The following is a 20221-nucleotide window of genomic DNA, read 5'->3' as shown; positions in this document are numbered from 1 at the left end:
TTCAACTGAACATATAATATGTAAAAGAAGAAATATGTGAAAGATGAAGAAAGGTGAAAGGGCAGCCAAGGTGACTCCAACCTGAGAGGGAGGAGGTGACACCTATAGACCCCCAGAGGCTTCCCATCAGCAGCAGGGGACCAGCTGCCAAACCTTAGCAAGTGAAATGAATGAGAAAAGAATGACAAACACACAAGATCTTCCATCACAGGTATTAGTTCCACATTCCAGTAGCTGGAAAAAAGAAACAAAATATTCTGCTTTTGTGACATTAATTTTTAAAAATAAATAAAATCTGCCTATCAAATAAATGCCTCACTACTTTAAGGGTTTTATGCACTATGTCATGATCAAACATGACCAAAGCTCTCCTCTTCGGGTTGCATCTGATCAATTTAGTTACTTCAGGCAACTATCAAAGTAGTAACATCAGAAAATTTCCCAGAATTGAAGAATACAAGGGCTCACTAAGTGCCAAGTACAATACAGTAAAACAAACAAAACGAAAACCCACACCAGGCTGTGGCCCATCATAAAATTACAGAACACCAGTATAAAGAGAAAATCATAAATATTTTCAGAGAGAATAAAGGTCACTTAAAAAGAATTATGGATCACGAGCATCAATGCTTCCTCAAAAGAAACACTGAAAGCTTGAAGACAATGCAGTAAGGCCTTGAAAATTCTATGATAAATGATTTCTAGCCTAGAATTCTAAACTGAGCCAAACTTTCAATCAACTATAAGGGTAGGTTAAAAGTACTTTGAGATATCCATGTTCTTTTTTTCTCCTGTCAGGTACCTTCTTAGGAAGCTATAGGAGAATTTTCTCCAACAAAAAGAGGGCATGGACCAAGTGGGATACGGAAATCAGATGATCCAATCCAGGAGAGTGGCCCAGAGAAATCCCAAGACAACAACTGTGCTGCAAACCTCTAGAGTACATAGTCTTGGCAGGGAGCAGACGAAGGTCTCTTGGAAGGACAGTCACTGGGAAAAATGGAATGTCGGGTTACCCAAGGCATTTGGCTACATGAAAAATAACATTGGGAGGAGAATGAACCTTTGTTCAAATGTCACCTTCTCAATGAGATCTACTCTTATCCCCCTATTTAGTATTACAACCCATGCCTGCACCTTTATTCCCAATCCCCCTTACATTGCCTTTTCCCCCTTTGGCACCTATCACTTTCTAAAACACTATGTATTTTCCTTCTTTATTATGTTGACTGTCTATCTCCCAAAAAAGGAAGGAATCTTTGTCTAGTTTATTCACTGATGTATACCAAACACCAAGAATAATGCTTGGCATACAGCAGGAACTCTGTAAGCTATTTTTTTTTTGAGACAGAGACAGACAGACAGACAGAGATAGAGAGAGAGAGAGAGAGGGGCAGAGAGAGGATAGAGAAAATCCCAATCAGGCTCTCTGCACAGCACAGAGCCCAATGCATGGCTTGATCTCATGAACTGAGCCAAAATCAAGAGCCAGATGCTTACCTGACTGAGCCACTCAGGCACCCCAGCACTCAGTAAATATTTTTTAAATTAACGAATTGGTATGAGGCACACAAATTGCTAGGTAAAAGAAAAGTTAGATAATTTTTAACTCTATAAGAAAGAAAATTATGAAAAATTATTTTTGTTGTATAAAAATGGGAACTATAATACATGACTTGGCTCAAATAAACTGTATGCAGTCATAATAATGTAGATATCAGATATTAATTTAATAACAATGATAAACATACTGAGAGGAATGGAGGAGGAAGTAGTATAAGGAAGTCCTCATCTACTCTCATAGAAAGTCAATAATGTCTAGAAATAGCAGTACAGAAATATGAAGGAAAATACCAAATAAATAGCTAAGAGTTAGAAGTGGCTGCTTCTGTATCAGATAAAGGGTTAGTATCATCCAAAGTCTATAAAGAACTTACCAAACTCAACACCTAAAAAACAAATAATCCAGTAAAGAAATGGGCAGATGACATGAATAAACACTTTTCCAAAGAAGACCTCCAGATGGCCAACAGACACATGAAAAGATACTTAACATCACTCATCATCAGGGAAATACAAATCAAAGCAATGCTAAGATACCATCTCACAATGATCAGAGTGGCTAAAATGAACAAATCGGGGAACTACAGATGCTGGCAAGGATGTGGAGAAGTGGGAAACCTCTTGCACTGTTGGTAGGAATGTAAACTGGTGCAGCCACCTCTGGACAACAGTATTGAGGTTCCTCAAAAAATTAAAAATAATAACTACCCTATGACCCAGCAATAGCTGCATACAGGAGTGCTGATACATAGTGGTATGTGAACCCCAATGTTTATAACAGCACTTTCAACTATTAGCAGCCAAATTATGGAAAGAGCCTAAATGTCCATCAACTGATGAAAGGATCAAGAAGATGTGGTTTATATATACAATGGAATACTACTTGGCAATGAGAAAGAATGAAAACCTGCCATTTGTAGCAGTGTAGATGGAACTGGAAGGTGTTATGCTGAGTGAAATAAGTCAGTCAGAGACAGATAGATATCTAATGTTTTCACTCATATGTGGATCTTAAGAAACTTAAGACCATGGGGGAAGGAGGGGGAAAAAATAGTTACAGAGAGGGAGGGAGGCAAACCACAAGAGATTCTCAAATACTGAGAACTAAGGGTTCTTGAGGCGGGAGAGGGGAAAGTGGGGGATGGGCACTAAGGGGAGGCACTTGTTGGGATGAGCACTGGGTATTGTATGAAAGCCAATTTGATAATAAATTATATTCATAAAAAAAAGAAGTGGTTGCTTCTGGGAACTAAGGATGGGAAGGATCACAGCAAAGGACTGTTGGTTTGCTTTTTGGTTGAGCATTTCAAATGTTCTCATTTGTGAATCTGACTAAACCAAGCAACCAGGTCTTTCAACAAGGAGAGAATTAAATAAAAAATGTTCTCATCATATTCTATAAAACCCCACAGAGGCTATCATAGCAAATGCTTGATCAGCCTGCAGAAGTAGTAGCCCAATGTAGACATATTTTTACTAACTTGTACTACCAAAAGCACCTAACAAATATCTCCCCAAGATAAAGTCACTTTCACTCTACATGCTATAAAAGTCATTGATGAAATGGTCCTAAGTTTAAGTCCTGGCTCTTCCACTAACTCTCTGAGTCCTTCAACAACTCCAATCTCCTCCCAGGCTTCTAGATATATCACACATTTATAAAATGAAGACTAAATAATCTTTGACATTTCAAAACAATGCAAATACAGGATAAATGGTATGCAAATACAGAATAAAGAAAAAATAAACTGTATGGTATTAGTACTAATAATGAGTGAATTCTACCAATTATTGTCAACTACTTCTTCTATTCTGTGTTCTTCAATGTTCTTCATTCTTACCAAGATCAGAAAACCACAGAGTTAAGAACAGGCAGGAGTAGGGAAAGGTACAATGTCAGGAAGACTACTGCGACTGGAAAGAGGAATCAACACAAGGAAGTATAAAAATAGAACTTAAAGACTTAATGACAAGTCAACAACTCACTAGAATATGAGCACCAAACAGTGGTGTGGGAAATGTACTTTAGGATCCAAGGAGTGGCTCATTCGAAGGGACAGATGGGATGGGGCTGCAGCAAGAAAGAAAAAGTACATTCAGAATAGGCCTTGAAAGTAAAATTTGATTTTAACTGCAACAGACAAAAGGGTTTTAAGGTAAAAAAAAAAAAAAAAAAAAAAGGAAAAGAAAAAAGAAAAACAATGTGAATACAGAGATTTTAAACTAATATTTTTTTCTTTTTTGTAGGAAGAGAGCTAGTTGGAGAGGCAAATGTTAACAGAGAGTGTACAAAGATACAAAGCAGGAGCGCCTGTGTGACTCAGTCAGTTAAGCATCTCAATCTTGATTTGAGCTCAGGTCATAACCTCGTGGTTCAAGGGATTGAGCCCAGCATCAAGGTTCCTCATTGATGGCACAGAGCCTGCTTGGGATTCTCTCTCTTGCCTTCTCTCTCTCTGCCCTCCTCTGCTCATGCTTTCTCTCTCTCAAAATAAATAAATAAACTAAACAACAACAACAAAGCAAAGATATGTAGAAGTTGAAATGAAAAAGGCAAAGGCAGTGTGAGGCCAAATGATGGAAGACTTTGAATGTTAAGTTGAATAGTCTGAACTCCATTCCATACGTCATGAAATGCCACTAAAAGTTTTAGAGGACAGAGACATGATCTGACCTGTGTTCTCTCTTGTGGCAATGTAAAGATAGTTTGGAGAAGACGGAAACTGACTGGGGGCAGGGAGACCAAATGTCTGCTACTGAAGATCCAGGTGAAAGAGGATGAGACCAGAACCAAAGCAGTGGGTTTTTCATTTGCAAATGAAAATGAAATGCAAATGAAAAAATCATGGGTACTTTCTCCCCTTGCTAAAGGCTTTTTAAAGATGATTTTAATAGTGTTACAGTCATACCATTCAAAATTCAAAGAGTACACTGGGGCACCTGGGTAGCTCAGTTAAGCATCTGACTCTTGGTTTCGGCTCAGGTCATCATCTTATGGTTTGTGAGTTCAACCCCCACGTTGGGCTCTGCACTGACAGTGTGGAGCCTGCTTGGGATTTTCTCTCTCTCCCTCTCTGCCCCTCCCCCATTGTCTCTCTCTTTCAGAATAAATAAACATTTTTTTTTTAAAAATTCAGGGGCACTCAAGTGGTTCAGTTGGTGGAACGCCTGACTCTTGATTTCAGCCCAGGTCATGATCCAAGAGTGTGGAATTAAGCCCCCAGTCAGGCTACGTGCTGAGTATGGAGTCTACTTAAGATTCTCTCTCTTCCTCTCTGCTCCTCTCCCCCTCTTGTGCTCTAAAATTTAAAAAATATTTTTTTAACTTATATACAGTGAAAAGTCTTCCTCTCAGCTCTGCCCCTAGGCTCATAATTTCCTACTCCAAAGGTAATCAATTTCTGGGGTTTTTTTTTTCATGTTTATTTTATTTTTGAGAGAGAGCATAAACACAGTGTGCGTACCAAAGTGAGGGAGGGCGGGAGGGGGATGGGGATCCAAAGTGGGTTCTGTGCTGATAGCAGTGAGCCCAATGTAGGGCTTGAACCCACAAAGTCAGACTCTCAACCAAATGAGCCACCCATGCGCCCCAGAGGCCATCAATTTCTTGTATATCCTTCCAGAGATGTTTTACGCATAAATGATTATACATATATGAGATATATGCATATACATGCTAATGTATACACACACAAACATGCATGAATACTCGTACTCATTTCTCTTTTTTAGACAAATGATAACTATTAACACTGTTCTGTAGATGTTCCTTTTTTCCATTTCTGTCTTGTTGAAAAGCAATTCAGCTAGATAGATATAGATAGATGCATATCAAATATAAAGAACTATAAGAATGTTCACATCTTCTGACAAGGAATCCTAGCCTGACTCTTAAAGAGAAATTTAAAAGAAGGTAGAACTAGACACAAAATGCAAAATAAAAAACACTAAAGATGGGTTATGGAGATCTTTGTTCTCTTCAAAACTGTTTGAGTGCTGCTTGCTTTCTTTAATCAGATGTCAATTCTCAAAAGAGAGAATATGAAAACATTTCAGTTAGTATTAACAAAATGTGGCAACTAATTCTCCATTTATTTTTGCCACATAAGTGTCTTAATACTAATACCGGAATTTGACTGTCAGGACTACCACCACTACCCACACAGAACACACACACACACACACAGAGTAAACTGTACCTAGAGAATCACCAGGATTTCACATTCTTGACTCTAAAACTATCAGGAAATAGCCTTAGCACAAACCACTGACACCGCAGCCAACAAGTAAAACAAATGCTTTTGTTGACAAGTACTGGAACAGGCTTTGCCAGTATCTCGGGTTATAAATGATGCCAGAGAATTACTTACCCTGAGGTATTTTGCTAATGTTTTCCCCAACTCTTCTACTCTATTTTAACTTGATTTTAACTGAAAGGTAAAGTATAGCTCAGAGGGGGGGAAAAAGTCTTCTCATCCATAAGGAGTCAGTACTTGACTTCTCCAGGAGACAGTTAACTAATTAACTCATTAAATTACAGACAATTACTTGGCAATGTCAGTGAGTCTGCTGCCTGAACAGACAGAAAAGGGAGTGTAGAACAGAAACTAGAATCTACCCACAGTCAGTCAAGATGCTAAAACATTGTAGGTATTATGTTAACAAAGCAAGCAGGTCCCTCAAAAACAAGTGATTTATTTAAACAAAAAGTATATTTTAAAATACTTTTAAAATAAGAATGACTCATTTATTTCAAACAGTTTCATTATTTTCAATGCTTATTTTAGTTGCTGGATAATAATGTTTTAAACAAAGTAAACATGGCCTACAGTAACACAGAAGGCCTAGAAATCAGAAAAGGTTAGGTGTCCATATTGAGACCTTCCCTTTCTGCTAACCAAAATGACTTGCATGTTTATATTAAGAAGAATAAAAAGAAAGTTAAAACAAAGCTTTGGGTCTCCCATGCTAAATTATTTTAAAAACTTAATATACCAACTTAATAGTTTCATAATATTTCCATTTTGTTCCTGTCATTTCAAAGGAGGGAACAAAATGACTTTAAGTGAAATTAACCAAATATTATATCCATATTCCAAATAACCTTAGAGTTAATCATTTGTCATTTCGAAGATGTCTCTTAAGCAGTTGTAAATCCCTCTTGGGCAGGAAGTCAAGGACAAATGAAAGACATTGACAAGAAGTAGCTGATAGTATCCAAACAAAAATAGGTGATTTATTTTCTTGATTAAACTTTTTCCAAATCCAACTCAAGTATTTGAATGTAAGAGTACACATAGCTTTGACATTTCTAGAAATATTTAAGTTTACATTGAGTATAGTTCACATGTGCTTGAAAAAGTCTTGACATTATGAAGCTTGAGAAATGAAATAGATCTTAATGAAAGATTAGAATATTTATACATTTACTGCTGATAAAAGATGGCAGGTTTTCACATACAGATATATATAATTATACTATTGTACACAGAAATACCTCGAGCTCCGAATGAGATCATGTTATCTACAAATGTTTTGCCTATCAAGCCAACAGATCAACATATCAAGGTCTCACTTGACTGGAATAAGTTGGACAGTAGTAACTGTCCTTTACAATTTGCCAAATTTTAACCTGTATCACAGGTTACCTGTAAAGCAGACTTTACAAAGAGTTTTTACACAACCCATAAGGGGAAAAAAGGTTAGTTTAATGTCACAAATGAGTAAAAAGCCCAAATAGTCTAAATGATACAAATTACCTGCTTAAATGACTTAAGTTCAAAAGCAGATCTTTTGATATTTTATATGTCTAAAAGATTTTCCAGAGGCTATAAAGAAAAATTCTAAGCTGCTGTAAATAGAAAGCTCATTACTTTTTAAAAAAAGTATACAGTGTATGAAGATCAATATTTTCTTTTTAAGTGTGCACATCAAAAACCACGGTAACATATTTCGAAGCATTACTTTTTAAGCCAAAAATCTGCAATTATCAAATCTTCCAGGTTATTTTGCATTTACTTAAAAACATTTATTAAGTATGTATGCTGGACATTATCCTGATAGTAGGGATGCAAAGATCACAAAAACATAGTTCCTACCTCAAATAGCTCAGAGACTGTGGCATGATGGACACCAAAACTGGGGTCTAAAAACAAGTTCTAATCCCTGTGCCATTAACTAGCTGTGATTTCTTGAGTAAAACACATACCTTCTCTGAGCCTTTCTCTAGTAAGAAGATACAGAAACACAGCTGCCTTGACATAAGGGGGGAAAATGAGATCTTGAACACCAAAGTACTTGATACTGTAAAACTAACACATAATGAAATGCTGTAGTTATTCTAAAATGCTTAGAAACACAGAAAAGCGTAAGATCCAAATTTCCCTCCTTGCTTATTTATTCTTTTGCCCACACATGAAGGAGTTATTGTTCTAATTCCTCATCTTTCTCCAAACCAAGGTTTCCTTGGGGTTGGCTTCCACTACTCTTGGATTTACCAAATCAGTCCTAACTGGTCTAGCCAGGTTCGTCTCTGCTTATCCAACATGTGGCTGTAATATGAGTCAAAGCAAATGGCTGCTCTGAGAATTTGTTCCAACTGAAATGACTGACATGATCTTAACATCCTTTCAATTTCAGTGACTCTCACACAACAATGCCACAAAGTTCAGTAACTACAGATATCACGTAAAGCATTTCCCATACAGAAAAGTAAATTACAGGAACAATGGAAGAGCAGAGCTTCAGAAGCTAATCCTCTTGCTGTCCTTCACATACATGGCTCTTACTCCTAACAGAAACCAAATTTAGTCAAGAATGTATGCCCTTTCACTACACAAACACTCTGCATAACAAGCAGACCACAACAAACCCTGTTACAACAGTACAATGTGGAATTCATCTATTATAAATAATATTTTAACAAGAAAAATAATTTTATCACATATGGCCCCCCTTTTAAAGATTTTAATTAGTGATGCAAAATTTTTCCAATATTTACTAAAATCAACTACACATGCTTTAGGAAAAAACAATTTTATACATCTAATTTTAACTAGCACTCTCAGTCACATATTTCATATACACTAGAAACAAAACCTTCTACTGGATTTTGAAAAAAAAAGTTATCCGCAAGTCTGACTTTCTAACTCTGCTTGCCTCCATGAAATATTATGTGCTTATTTTTCTTTTTGCTTTAATATATGTATTTTTACTGTCCATTATATCAAATCTCATTGTCAGCTACTAAATGATGTAATTTCTAACAGAGCAGAGAGGTATAAGCCCCTTGTTAATCACTGAAATCAACTGAAGCCACCATAATAAACTAGATATACCAAAATAATTTTTCCCTCCAAGTTTCCCAAAATGTTGGAAATAAAATAATCACCCCAGAGAACTCAATAACTGAAACTAGAATGCTTCTCAGGGCAGATTAAGTTGAATAATTAATTTGCATTGTTCTTAAAATAAATACTTCAATCTCTTGGTCTAAGTAACCATGGGAACATACAGGGAGCATATGTATTTATAAGCCTGGGCAAATCATGTCTTTGACAATCAAGGTGCAGCACCTCGGGGGACAGAATGCTTTAATATTGGTAAGCCTTGATTAAATACCAACATTTTTGTCACAGAGAAAGAGGGACCTATTTCCTAGTAGGGAGTGGAAAATATTAAAAGACTTAAGAGAAAGGGCAACCAAAGGTAATGTATGAATATGTCTTGGATTGTGATTTTAATAAAGCAACTTAAAAAAATGAAACAATCAGGGAAACTTCAACACTGAATGAAAATCCACATTATTAAGGAATATTTTTACACAAAATAATTGAATTATGGTTTGATGGCTTTTCAGAGTCATCAAATATGTTTTTCAGAGTCAACAAGTATCAAGTCATCATTTAATATCTTTTTGAGATACTAAGTATTCATATATGCAATGATAGAATGTCTGGGAATTGCTTCAAAATAATCCAATGCAGCTGCAATACAGAGGAAACAAGATTAGCCGTAAGAGTTGGTGAAGCTGCATGATGGATATATGGTAATTGAACATACTATTTTCTCCACCTTTATATAGGCTTAAAACTTTCCATAATTAAAAATGTTTTTCTAAAAGGATACAGAGAAATAATGTGATTCAATGTATAGTAACATACCCATATCGCCAAAGTTGCACTTAAATACATAAAAAGTCTCTTCCATTTACTGTATAACCTTGAGCAAGTTACTTAACCCCTTCTAGGGCTCAGTTTCTTCACCTATAAAATGAGAATGTTAATGGTTCCTACCTTATAGAGTTGTTTTGAGGACTGACGATAATGATTTATATAAAAAAATTAAAATAGTGCCTGAGACATAATAGTGACTCAGTAAGTAAACAATAGCACGGTTCTAAAAGCCCAACAGTGGTCATATAGCACTGATTTCGGTGAATGATGCTTTAGAAACTTCAGTAATATTAAGTAAAAGAGAGCTGGACAGAAAAGGGAAATTATTTTTTTTAAGTTATACACATAAAGAATGAATTATAAGTCTCTCAGATCTGTCTTGGTATTTCAGAGCCTACAGCTGAACTATTATTCCTTCCCTGATCCAGATTGAGCACTTGAAGCTTCCAAAGAAAATGCACATATCATCCACAATCCTTCTTTCTTAGATCATGCTTATAACTCTTCTCAGAACCCACAAACTTGAAAGAAATTCTTTCTTATGGTGGTATTTCTGAATGTGGAAATTTGTAAATATCTTCAGGTATATATCTCAACAATATGAGTAATTAGCTGATTATGTGTACATAATCATAAACATACATTACCATCTTAGCCACTTTATAGGTCCAGCACAGTTATCTGGGAAAAAGAGGGACTCAGATCTTAATTCATGAAAGAAAAGTCCTCATCCCATCTTAGAAGAAAAGGAAGGGACCAAGGAACTAAGCTCTATGTGTCAGGCATCATTTACAAATTACCTCATTTAATCATTACAATATCCCTATGTACTAGGAATACTAATCCCTTCTTAGGTAAGGAAACTTACTGGTGTAAATACCTACAGTCCCAGAGCAAAAAGGCATCAAATAAGGACTCAAATCCAGATCAGACTACAAAACCCTTGCAGGCTCAAGCTACACTCTGCTGTCTCCTGGATGAAAAGGAGTCAGCTGAGACCCCACTCAAAGATATTTTAAGAACCCCATGGATAGAATTAAATTAAATTGAAGAATCACAGTCTAATCAAAGCAGTCATCCATAAGAAAGCATAGAAATGTATACAGAATTTTACATTTCTTTTTAAGGTTATTTATTTATTTTGAGAGAGACAAAGTCATGTGTGAGCAGGGGAGGGGAAGGGAGAGAGAGAAAGAGAGAGCATCCCAAGGAGGCTCGGCACAGCACAGAGCCTGACCCGGGGCTTCAACTCACAACTGTGCAATCATAACCTGAGCTGAACTCAAGAGTCAGATGCTTAACCAGCGGAACCACCCAGGTGTCCCGAAAGTTCACATTTCAATATGATCTATTTAAATATGATCTGTTTAAAATGTAAATTGAAAGGCACCTGCGTGGCCCAGTTGTTTGGGCATCAACTTGGGCTGAGGTCATGATCTCATGGTTCAGTTTGTGAATTCGAGTCCCACATCAGGCTCTCTGCTTTTGGCACAGAACCTGCTTGGGATCCTCTGTCTGTCGGTCTGTCTGTCTCCCTACCCCTCTCTTTCTCTCTCTCTCTCTCTCTCTCTCTCTCTCTGCCTCTTCCCCACTCGCTCACTCTCTCTCCCCAAAATAAATAAACACTAAAAAAAAAATTTTAATGTAAATTATTCCACTTCCAAGGTAAAAGGCCTTCAGTGGTTTCCACAATGCTCTTTAAAAATCCAAACTCTTCTCTGTGGCCTACCAACAAGGCAGTGCTTGGTAAGGCTCTCCTTCAGTCTCATCTCTTACTGGCCATTCACTCCCTCACTTACGATGCTTCAAGCACACTGGCCTCCTTTCTGTTTGTCAAACATACCAAGCCCTTATCCGCATCTAGGCCTTTACACATGTGAGCCCTGTGTTGGAAACTCTCTGCCCACTTTTCAGTCTCATCTCTAGTACCACCTTCTCAGGGGCCTTTACTCACCACCATCTTGGAAAATAATGGTCTTTTCCATCATTGTTTATTTTCTTATTAGACTTGTCATCTTCTGTAGTTTTGTTTTGTTTTCAGTGTGTGGGCTTTGCTAATGTCTCACCTCTACCTAGAATGAGTTACTTTCACTGAACTCCTCTATCTCAACTTTATAAAGGTAGAACCTAGCTAGCCTGGCACATGGTAGACAATTAACAATTAACTATTGATTGATAGTACATAGATAGAACATAACATGAGGTTTAATAACACTAATTTTCTCATCTTTTCAATTACTTTTCAATCCTTCTATCTGACTCGAGGATAAAGTCTCACTATCCCCTTAAAGTGCTAGTACCCCCTTAATGCTTAACACTTTTTTTTAATGTTTATTTATTTTTGGGAGAGAGACAGAGCATGAGCAGGGGACAGGCAGAGGAAGCGGGAGACACAGAAGGTGAAGCAGGCTCCAGGCTCTGAACTGACAGCACAGAGCCCAACATGAGGCTCAGACTCACAAACCATGAGATCATGACCTGAGCCAAAGTCAGACATTGAACTGACTGAGCCACCCAGGTGCCCTGTCACTCTTTTTATTTTTAATGAAAATTTTATATTCAGTTAATGGCAAGTACTAAGATAATATACTAAAGATAAAAGCTATCATCTTCAGTCCCTATATTCTAAAAAACTGGTGAAAACCTTTAATCAGCATAGCTAAGAAAACTACAGACTCCCTTCTGTGTGTCTCATGAGGTTTATTCAACCTTATTTATGCTGGGAAGTCCTCTTTTAACTTCAGATTCTGAAATTTCTGAATTCTTAATTTTTAAATTATTCACTTGATCAAAATCTAATACATACACATTAGGCTTTATTTTATTTTCCCCTAATTCTTCTACAAATATATATGTGTAAATATACACACAACACATATGAAGTGTCTTGTAGAAAACTAGAGTCATGCTATAGACACACTTCTTTACATCTTATCCTTAACAGTACACTGGAAATCTCTCTAAATCAGCCAAAATACATGTAACTCACTCTTTTTAGTTCTGCATAATTTTCCATGGGATGGTTTTTCCATAGCTTTTCTATCACTCCCTCTGATAACATTTGTTTCTTGTTTCCCACTTTTTTCCCCTCAAGTAACAATTGAGTGTTATAACTAGCCACCTTGTACATATGTATTTTTTATGAGTATTTTTATTTTTCTAGGTTAAAATTCCCAAAAGTAGGATTGTTTATTCAAATGGTATCTTTTTATTTTAAACTATTGCCAGATTGCTTTCCAAAGAGTCTTTGTTTCCACAAATACTTTATGAGAGCACCTTTTTTCTCCACACGGGGCCTCAGTTGATGTTATCATTTGTGGTACACATTCCATCCTTTTGAAAACCTAGCCCTGGGGCGCCTGGGTGACTCAATCAGCTAAGTGTCTGACCCTTGATTTTGGCTCAAGTCCTGATCTCCCAGTTCCAGAATTCAAGCCCCACGTTGTGCTCTACACTGACATTTCGAAGTCTGGTGGGGACTCTCCTCTCTCTGCCCTTCCCCTCTTTCTCTCTAAAAATAAATAAATAAACAAGAAAGGAAGGAAGGAAGAGGGGCATCTGGGTGGCTCAGTCAGTTAAGCATCCAACTTCAGCTCACGTCGTGATCTGTCTCTGAATGCAAGTCCCATTCATGAGTTCAAATCCTGCTTGGGATTCTCTCTCTACCTCCCTCTCTGACCATGTCTCTATGCACACACTCTCTCTCTCGACCCCCTCTCAAAAATAAACTTAAAAAGAAAAGGAAAGAAATGCATATTCCAACAAAGCAGAAGGGTCTCTTGCTTAATGCCCTTCTGAGCCCCAGGTTATTGCCAAAAATAAATATGTGTGTGATATGTAACCAAATATTTACTGAGTAAAAGACTGTTTCCTTTGGGGCCCCAGGTGGCTCAGTCGGTTAAGCATCTGACTTCGGCTCAGGTCATGATCTCGTGGTTCCTGAGTTCGAGCCCCATGTCGGGCTCTGTGCTGACAGCTCAGAGCCTGGAGCCTGCTTCAGATTCTTTGTCTCTCTCTCTCTCTCTCTCTCTCTGCCCCTCCCCTGCTTGTGTTCTGTCTCTGTCTCTCTCTCTCTCTCTCTCAAAAATAAATATATTAACAACTTTTAATAGAATATTTCTTTCAATTAAAAATAACTATCATAAAAACCCTAAGGAAGAATCATTCTTTGTTTTACATTAGCAGCATCTTCTTCCACTTATTCTCTAAAATAACACAGGGGTGCGTGGGTGGCTCAGTCAGTTAAGCATCCAACTTGGGCTCAGGTCATGATCTCATAATCCATGAATTCAAGCCCCACATCTGCTGTCAGCACAGAACCTGCTTCAGATCCTCTATTCTCCTCCTCTCTGCCCTTCCCCCACCAGTTCTCACTTGCTCTCTCTTTCGCTCTTTCTCTTTCTCAAAATAAATAAATAAACTTTAAAAAATAAAATAAAGAACACAGCAGAAAACACATTTTCACAATTTTTATATGGGATATGAACATAATTTTTACTTGGTAATAGTTAGAAAAAGAATATTCAGGTTCAAAATAATATTTGAGTTCTATACTACAGTACGTTTTTGGTCTAACATATATGATACAATTTCAAATGTGTTACTTTTACCATACAATACATTGGTAAACAAATAACAAAAAGTCTACCAAGCAAAAAAAAAAAAAAAAAAAAAAAGAAAAGACAAGACATCTTGATAAATCATTCACTTAAAACAGTTTCGGATAAACCAACTTTGCCACAAGCATAGACTAACTTCTCATTTTGAAGTTTGTCAGGTTTCTAACAAACAGCCTGTGACATTCCTGTTATCCTCACCTTACCTCCCTCTTCATTGCTTCTATTGTCTCCTTTTGCCACCATATACTTCTGATACAGCAAAATCGGGTCAAGGATAGTGTGTGGGTGAGAGGTAAAAGAAAAGATAAATCAAGAGATGACAGTTGTAAGGGTAGTAATAGTAAAATCTTAGCTTGACAACTGGTTGTCAGCACAGTCTAACACCTAAGAATACATTTGTTGTGCTCCAATTTTATGAACTTGTAGGGAGTAGGAAAAAGCAGAATCCTAATGAATATTATTGTTCCTTTTTTTTAATAGAAAATATAGTTCACCAAAATTTAAGAAGCAATGAACACAGAAAAAATAAACCTATTTCCCTCTACTCAAATAATGCTTTACTTTTATAAAGCCCTTTTCACAAACTTAAACACATCATACCTTTAAACATAGATATATCAGCACTTTCAAAGAGGAATATTTTCCCATTTACAAAAACAAATGAGTATTTGTGAATTTAGACAGTTAATGCCACAGATCAAGTTTACAAAAAAACAGCTTTCAATTGTATTCTGAAATTCAAAATTAAATCTTCTCTGTAGTCTTTTAATATCCCAATGATCCAGAATTCAAGTGACCCCAAAATCCTATCAAAATCAAATTATAATAACAGAATAATTTACATTTTAATCTTTGACTATATCCTCTTCTGAAACTACTGTAAACTCCCATGGGACGATTCTCCCTAGTTTTCCTCCTCCTCCTTCCCACTTTAATCATGGACATCACTTATAACTCAGTCTCTGGGGCGCCTCGGTGGCTCAGTCGGTTAAGCGTCCGGCTTCAGCTCAGGTCATGATCTCACGGTTCGTGGGTTCAAGCCCCAGGTTGAGCTCTGTGCTGACAGCTAGCTCAGAGCCCGGAGCCTGCTTCAGATTCTGTCTCTCCCTCTCTCTCTGACCCTCCTTGCTCATACTGTCTCTCTCTGTCTCTCAAAACTAAATAAAAACATAAAAAAATTTTTTAATTAAAAAAAATAAATCAGTTGTATGGAAAACAATTTGACAAAATATTATGGAAAAAATATATATGACTTGTCAAATTGCAAAAAATATATAAAATAAAATAAAATAATAAATAATAAATCAGTCCCTTATTCCTTTTTTATTTTTTAGTGTTTTATTTATTTTGAAGGAGAGGGAGAAACAGCATGAATAGGGGAAGGGCAGAGAGAGAAGGAGACACAGAATCTGAAGCAGGCTCTAGGCTCTGAGCTGTGAGCACAGAGTCCAATGCAGGTCTCAAACTCAGAGACAGTGAGATCATGACCTGAGCCGAAGTCAGACGTTTAACAGACTGAGCCAGGCTCACTCCACATGGATCCAGTGTATTGTTGAAGTCTGTGAGCCCGAGTTTAGGCTGGCCAGGCCTAAATTCATAATAAAGCCCTTTGCTTTTGGGGGAAAAAAAAACAACAACAGACTGAGCCACCCAGGCGCCCCAGTCCTGTTTCTGTTATATTTAATCCCCTAACCACAAGAATTGGTCTACCACCTGTATGAATTTGTAGCTCTCCGAACCTGCCAAATTTAACATATTAGGACATACTTATTTGACAACAAAACTTAAATTTCTCTTCCCCACCCAAAAGTCCCAAAATAGATGCCTTATCAATTAAAATCGATCCAGCTTCACTACTTTTTCCTTTACTTCTATATTTAATACCAAATCCAATAGATTCATCCTTACAAAGTCCCTGGTATTGCCCTTCCTTTCCATTTCCCCAGCCATCAGACACTCCAGGTCATTATCTCCCACATGTTTTATTTCAATAGCCTCTTAGCTGATCTCCCTACCTACTTCTAACCTCTCTACACTTTATCTAACATACGCAAAAAGCTGTCAGAATTCACCACTTCAATTTGCCCACTCAGAAACCCATAGTGCATCCCTACTGTTTCAAATCCAAACTCATTGGCCAAATGTTCTAGGTAGTTACAGTGTAAAGGCACTTTTTCATCACCTAAGTAACCAGATTTTTTTCCTTTAACTTAACAAACAAAGCTGCCATTAGTGCCTCATGTACTTCTAGCTTTCAAAAAATTACCCACCCCCCACAAATGATTTAGTTTAAGGGTTAAGAGTACAGGTTCTGCAGTTTGACTGGAATCCAGCCTCCACCTCTTAACAACTAAATGACATTAACCAAGTCATTTAACTTCATCTATTTAACAGGGACTCTAACCCTACCTCCTAAGGTTGTTATGAAAATTAATATGATACCCTTAAAGCACGAGGCCAACGCCCAGCACACTGCCAAATGATCAATAAATGTTAGCCATTGCCATTATTATTACAGCCACTTTGATCCAGGCAAGCCAATTTTAACTGCTCTACCAGAGGCTATGTATTTGACTCCATTATTCTTGGCTCTCAGCCACAATCTGTTAGAGACGGAATGGGTTGAGAAAGGAGCAAGTCACATGTCCCTGGTTCAGCCCTGTCCTTCCAATATTCATCTGGGGCTTACTGCTAAACTGAATACAAGTGCACACATGGTACACAGCAAATAGTCCTCAGTAAATATTTCTTGGCCAAATATGTTAAATGCTAAAGAAATAATGTGGTTAGGATTTATTTTTTGCCTATTTTCTCTAAAATATTAATAAACCGCATGCTTCTAAAATAAAATGGTTCCTAAACAATGTCCTACAGCTTCAAGTAGCTACAGTTTGAAGTACTCAAAACAGGAATAAAAAAATCTAATATGTTACTTAGTAACTATCCTCAAATAGATTCAACTAATTATATTCTATCTTTCTAGCTGGTGAAGGTAAGTATCTGTGATGTCTTATCTATCAATAATTCTTGGGCCAATGCTTTATAACTAGTACTACGTGCACTGTTATGAATTCCACAATTTTTCAATATAAACATAAAATAAGGGCATCATCAAAAAGATAATGATAAGGGGGCACATGGCTGGCCCAGTCAGTAAAGCACACAACTCTTGATCTCGGGGTTAAGTCCCCCATCAAGTATAAAGATTACTTAAAAATAAAATCTTTTTTAAGAATGCTAAGATTTAAAAGTTGTCAAAAAGCTAGGCATAGATAGTCCCAGCTCTCTCCTTGTATTCCTATCCTCCCTCCCCCAAAAACCAAACCCATGCAGAATCACAGATTGTTTTTTTAAAGCTGCAAGGACCTCAATTCCCATTTCCTGGCATCCCATTGAGTCCCACATGAGAAGGCGAAGCCCTTAGAAAGGCCAGACTGGTAGCTACAGATCCAACAATCAAAATGAGGCAGGACTGGGAACTGACCCAGTGTTCCTGACACTTAGGTCAGTACTCTTTGCACTACATCATGAACCATTTCAACTGATTTCTTCCATGCCTACTTAATACAGAAAACAAAATTAACTATATCACATGAACATCTCACAAAACAACTAAGTCATATTTTACACTATTTTTAAGAACACTTGTGAGGAATAAAGGTTTCAAGGCAGAAACAGGCTATTTCTTTTATAATTACTTATGTTCTAGAAATGATCCTTCCCTTTATCAGATTTTATAAAATCTAAGATTCCAATTTTCACTAATTTTTTTTCATGAGTTACACATATGTATGGTCATCTACTCAGCCTCCTCCCCAACAATAGCTTAAGCAATCCATGTCTCAGATAAAAATGTCATCTATTCCAGGCTGATCAGCCTATGTTAGAATCTGTTCCTAATATAGAAGCATAGACTTTTGGAGTTGGAAGGAACCTTGGAGATCACCTCTCATTTTACAGAGGAAACAAATACCCAGCAGGGACCTGCCCAAGGTCAAAGTTTCTATATAAGAACCCAGGTCCAGAATAGAAAGTTTTCAAAAGAATATTTCACAGAAAAACACAATACTTAGTAAAACACCTTATCTTGTCTCCTTTTTCATCTATTTCATAAGTACAACTTCCTGCATGAGGAACTTCTGAAATTTAAGAAAAGAAAGCAAAACAAAAAACTAAGCCAACTTAAGTCTACAGCCAAGCCACTGATCTTAAAAATTTAGCAGAGGGTAGATCTTTGCAAGAATTGCAGACAGTAACATTTTATAATAAAACCCCAAATGCCTATGAACATAAATAAGCAGAGGGAGAAAAGACACACACATTAGCAATATTCTTAGCTCTGTAACAAATTACATAAATGCTTATAAACAGGAAAACTATAAACTTGCAACTTTCAAGAAAGAATATTAATCACCATACATAGTAATTACACAAGAGTGTCAATATATTTTGAAATTATATTTTGATCATAGTGCTTAAGGAAAGCTGGAAATTCTTTTTAGCCTTCTTTCACATACTTTAAGTCATGTTAAAAATCAAAATTTTGAGGAAAACATTTTATCAAACCTTAATTAAAAAGGAAAATTTGTATTCACACTTCAATAAAATAAGAGAATTATAAACTACATTGTCTATCCATGTTTTTAAGAATAAATGAGAACGAAAAGAATAAACAAAAACAGAACATTCCTGAAAATTAAGGCCTGACAAGCATTAAATTTACACTTTGTTTCCCCTCAATAAAAAAGGGTGCCATATAAGCCAATTTACCTGGAGGAATATGTTTCTTAACTCATGAGGATCACCTCGCTTGGTTGTTTGCACCTGTTAGGAAAAAAAAAACCAGTTAATGCTTTACTAGAGACCACATAATCTTTTCAGATTAGAGTTCACAAATGCTAACAAACCAATGCTCTTATCTTTTATAGGGGCATTTAGTCTAAAACAAACCAAAAGTACTAATACTGATAACACCTGTCAAATTGGAGATCTATGACTACAGAGTGGAAGTACAGATGTGAAGAGCTTAATATACAGCAAATCTACTAGATTTGCTCTAGACTGGAAAGTGAGGCAGTGAGGATCAATCTCTTATTTTTTTCCACATCCACTAGCAACACAATACAACACAATAGCAACCACCCACCTCCAAATCAAGAAGCCAGCAAGAACAGGGCAACAGGAAAGTTAAAACAGCCAAATTAATCGCCTGGCCTAGCAGCCTTTCTTCCCCATGGAAAGCAATCCAGAATATAATTATCTCCGCGTCCCTGTCTTTCTCCACCCAACCTAAAATATAAAAGCTGCTACAATGTTTCCAAATACTTTCGACATCTTGCCACCTGCAGCACAAATGCCAACCACTGCCCCCCGCCTCACTGAAGCCCCAAATAACTCAATTACTCACCCCCTCCCCCACTGCAACACAAAATGCCTTGGGTTATCCCGGGCTTTACATGCCACTTCCTCCCACTCCCTTTCTGATGCCCTCCAACTCCGGGCTCACAATCTCACGCACCTAAGGCAAGGCACTACTCTTCCTTTACGGACCTGGTCCTCACAAACCTCTCCAACTCATAAACCCTCCTAGTTCCCCTCCCCCAGCCGGGCATCCTCTCCCGCCGGTCCAAGACCCACACAGCTCTCCCACCCGCAAGCTGGAGCCCCAGGATACGCTATCTAAGAACCAGGCAACGAAGGAAATGGTAAAAGGTGAAGGGCTGGGGGCAAAGTCCCCGGAATGTCTCTTATGCAATAAAGGCAGCAGCAGAGAGTTGGGAGTCACCTTGACCGCCATGCTGTGCTCGGAAGCCGGGGACGAGCGAGTGAGCGAGCAGGGCCGAGCTGTCAGGGCGCGCGCGCGCC

The 20221-nt window shown here is 37.4% G+C and overlaps 1 protein-coding gene across 3 annotated transcripts in view; it reads right to left on the bottom strand.

Annotated features, from left to right (window-relative positions):
* SLC25A12 (solute carrier family 25 member 12) overlaps positions 1-20221 on the bottom strand; it is a 201543-nt gene that overhangs the window by 78706 nt on the left and 102616 nt on the right. The window contains exons 1-2 of one of the 3 annotated variants that reach the window (XM_029934381.1): positions 20142-20215; positions 19127-19180 (exon numbers count right to left, since the gene is read on the bottom strand). In XM_029934381.1, the coding sequence (XP_029790241.1) occupies positions 19127-19180; positions 20142-20153 (66 nt within the window). In that variant the 5' untranslated portion in view covers positions 20154-20215. Of the gene's footprint in view, positions 1-3549; positions 3627-19126; positions 19181-20141; positions 20216-20221 lie in introns of those variants that run through there. The other 2 variants (XM_029934380.1, XM_029934382.1) reach the window with 2 other exon arrangements.

This window comes from Suricata suricatta, chromosome 3 (assembly GCF_006229205.1).
Source record: "Suricata suricatta isolate VVHF042 chromosome 3, meerkat_22Aug2017_6uvM2_HiC, whole genome shotgun sequence".
NCBI lineage: Eukaryota > Metazoa > Chordata > Mammalia > Carnivora > Herpestidae > Suricata > Suricata suricatta.
The sequence above is the reverse complement of the archived record's forward strand: the minus strand, read 5'-3'. Positions and strand labels throughout refer to the sequence as shown.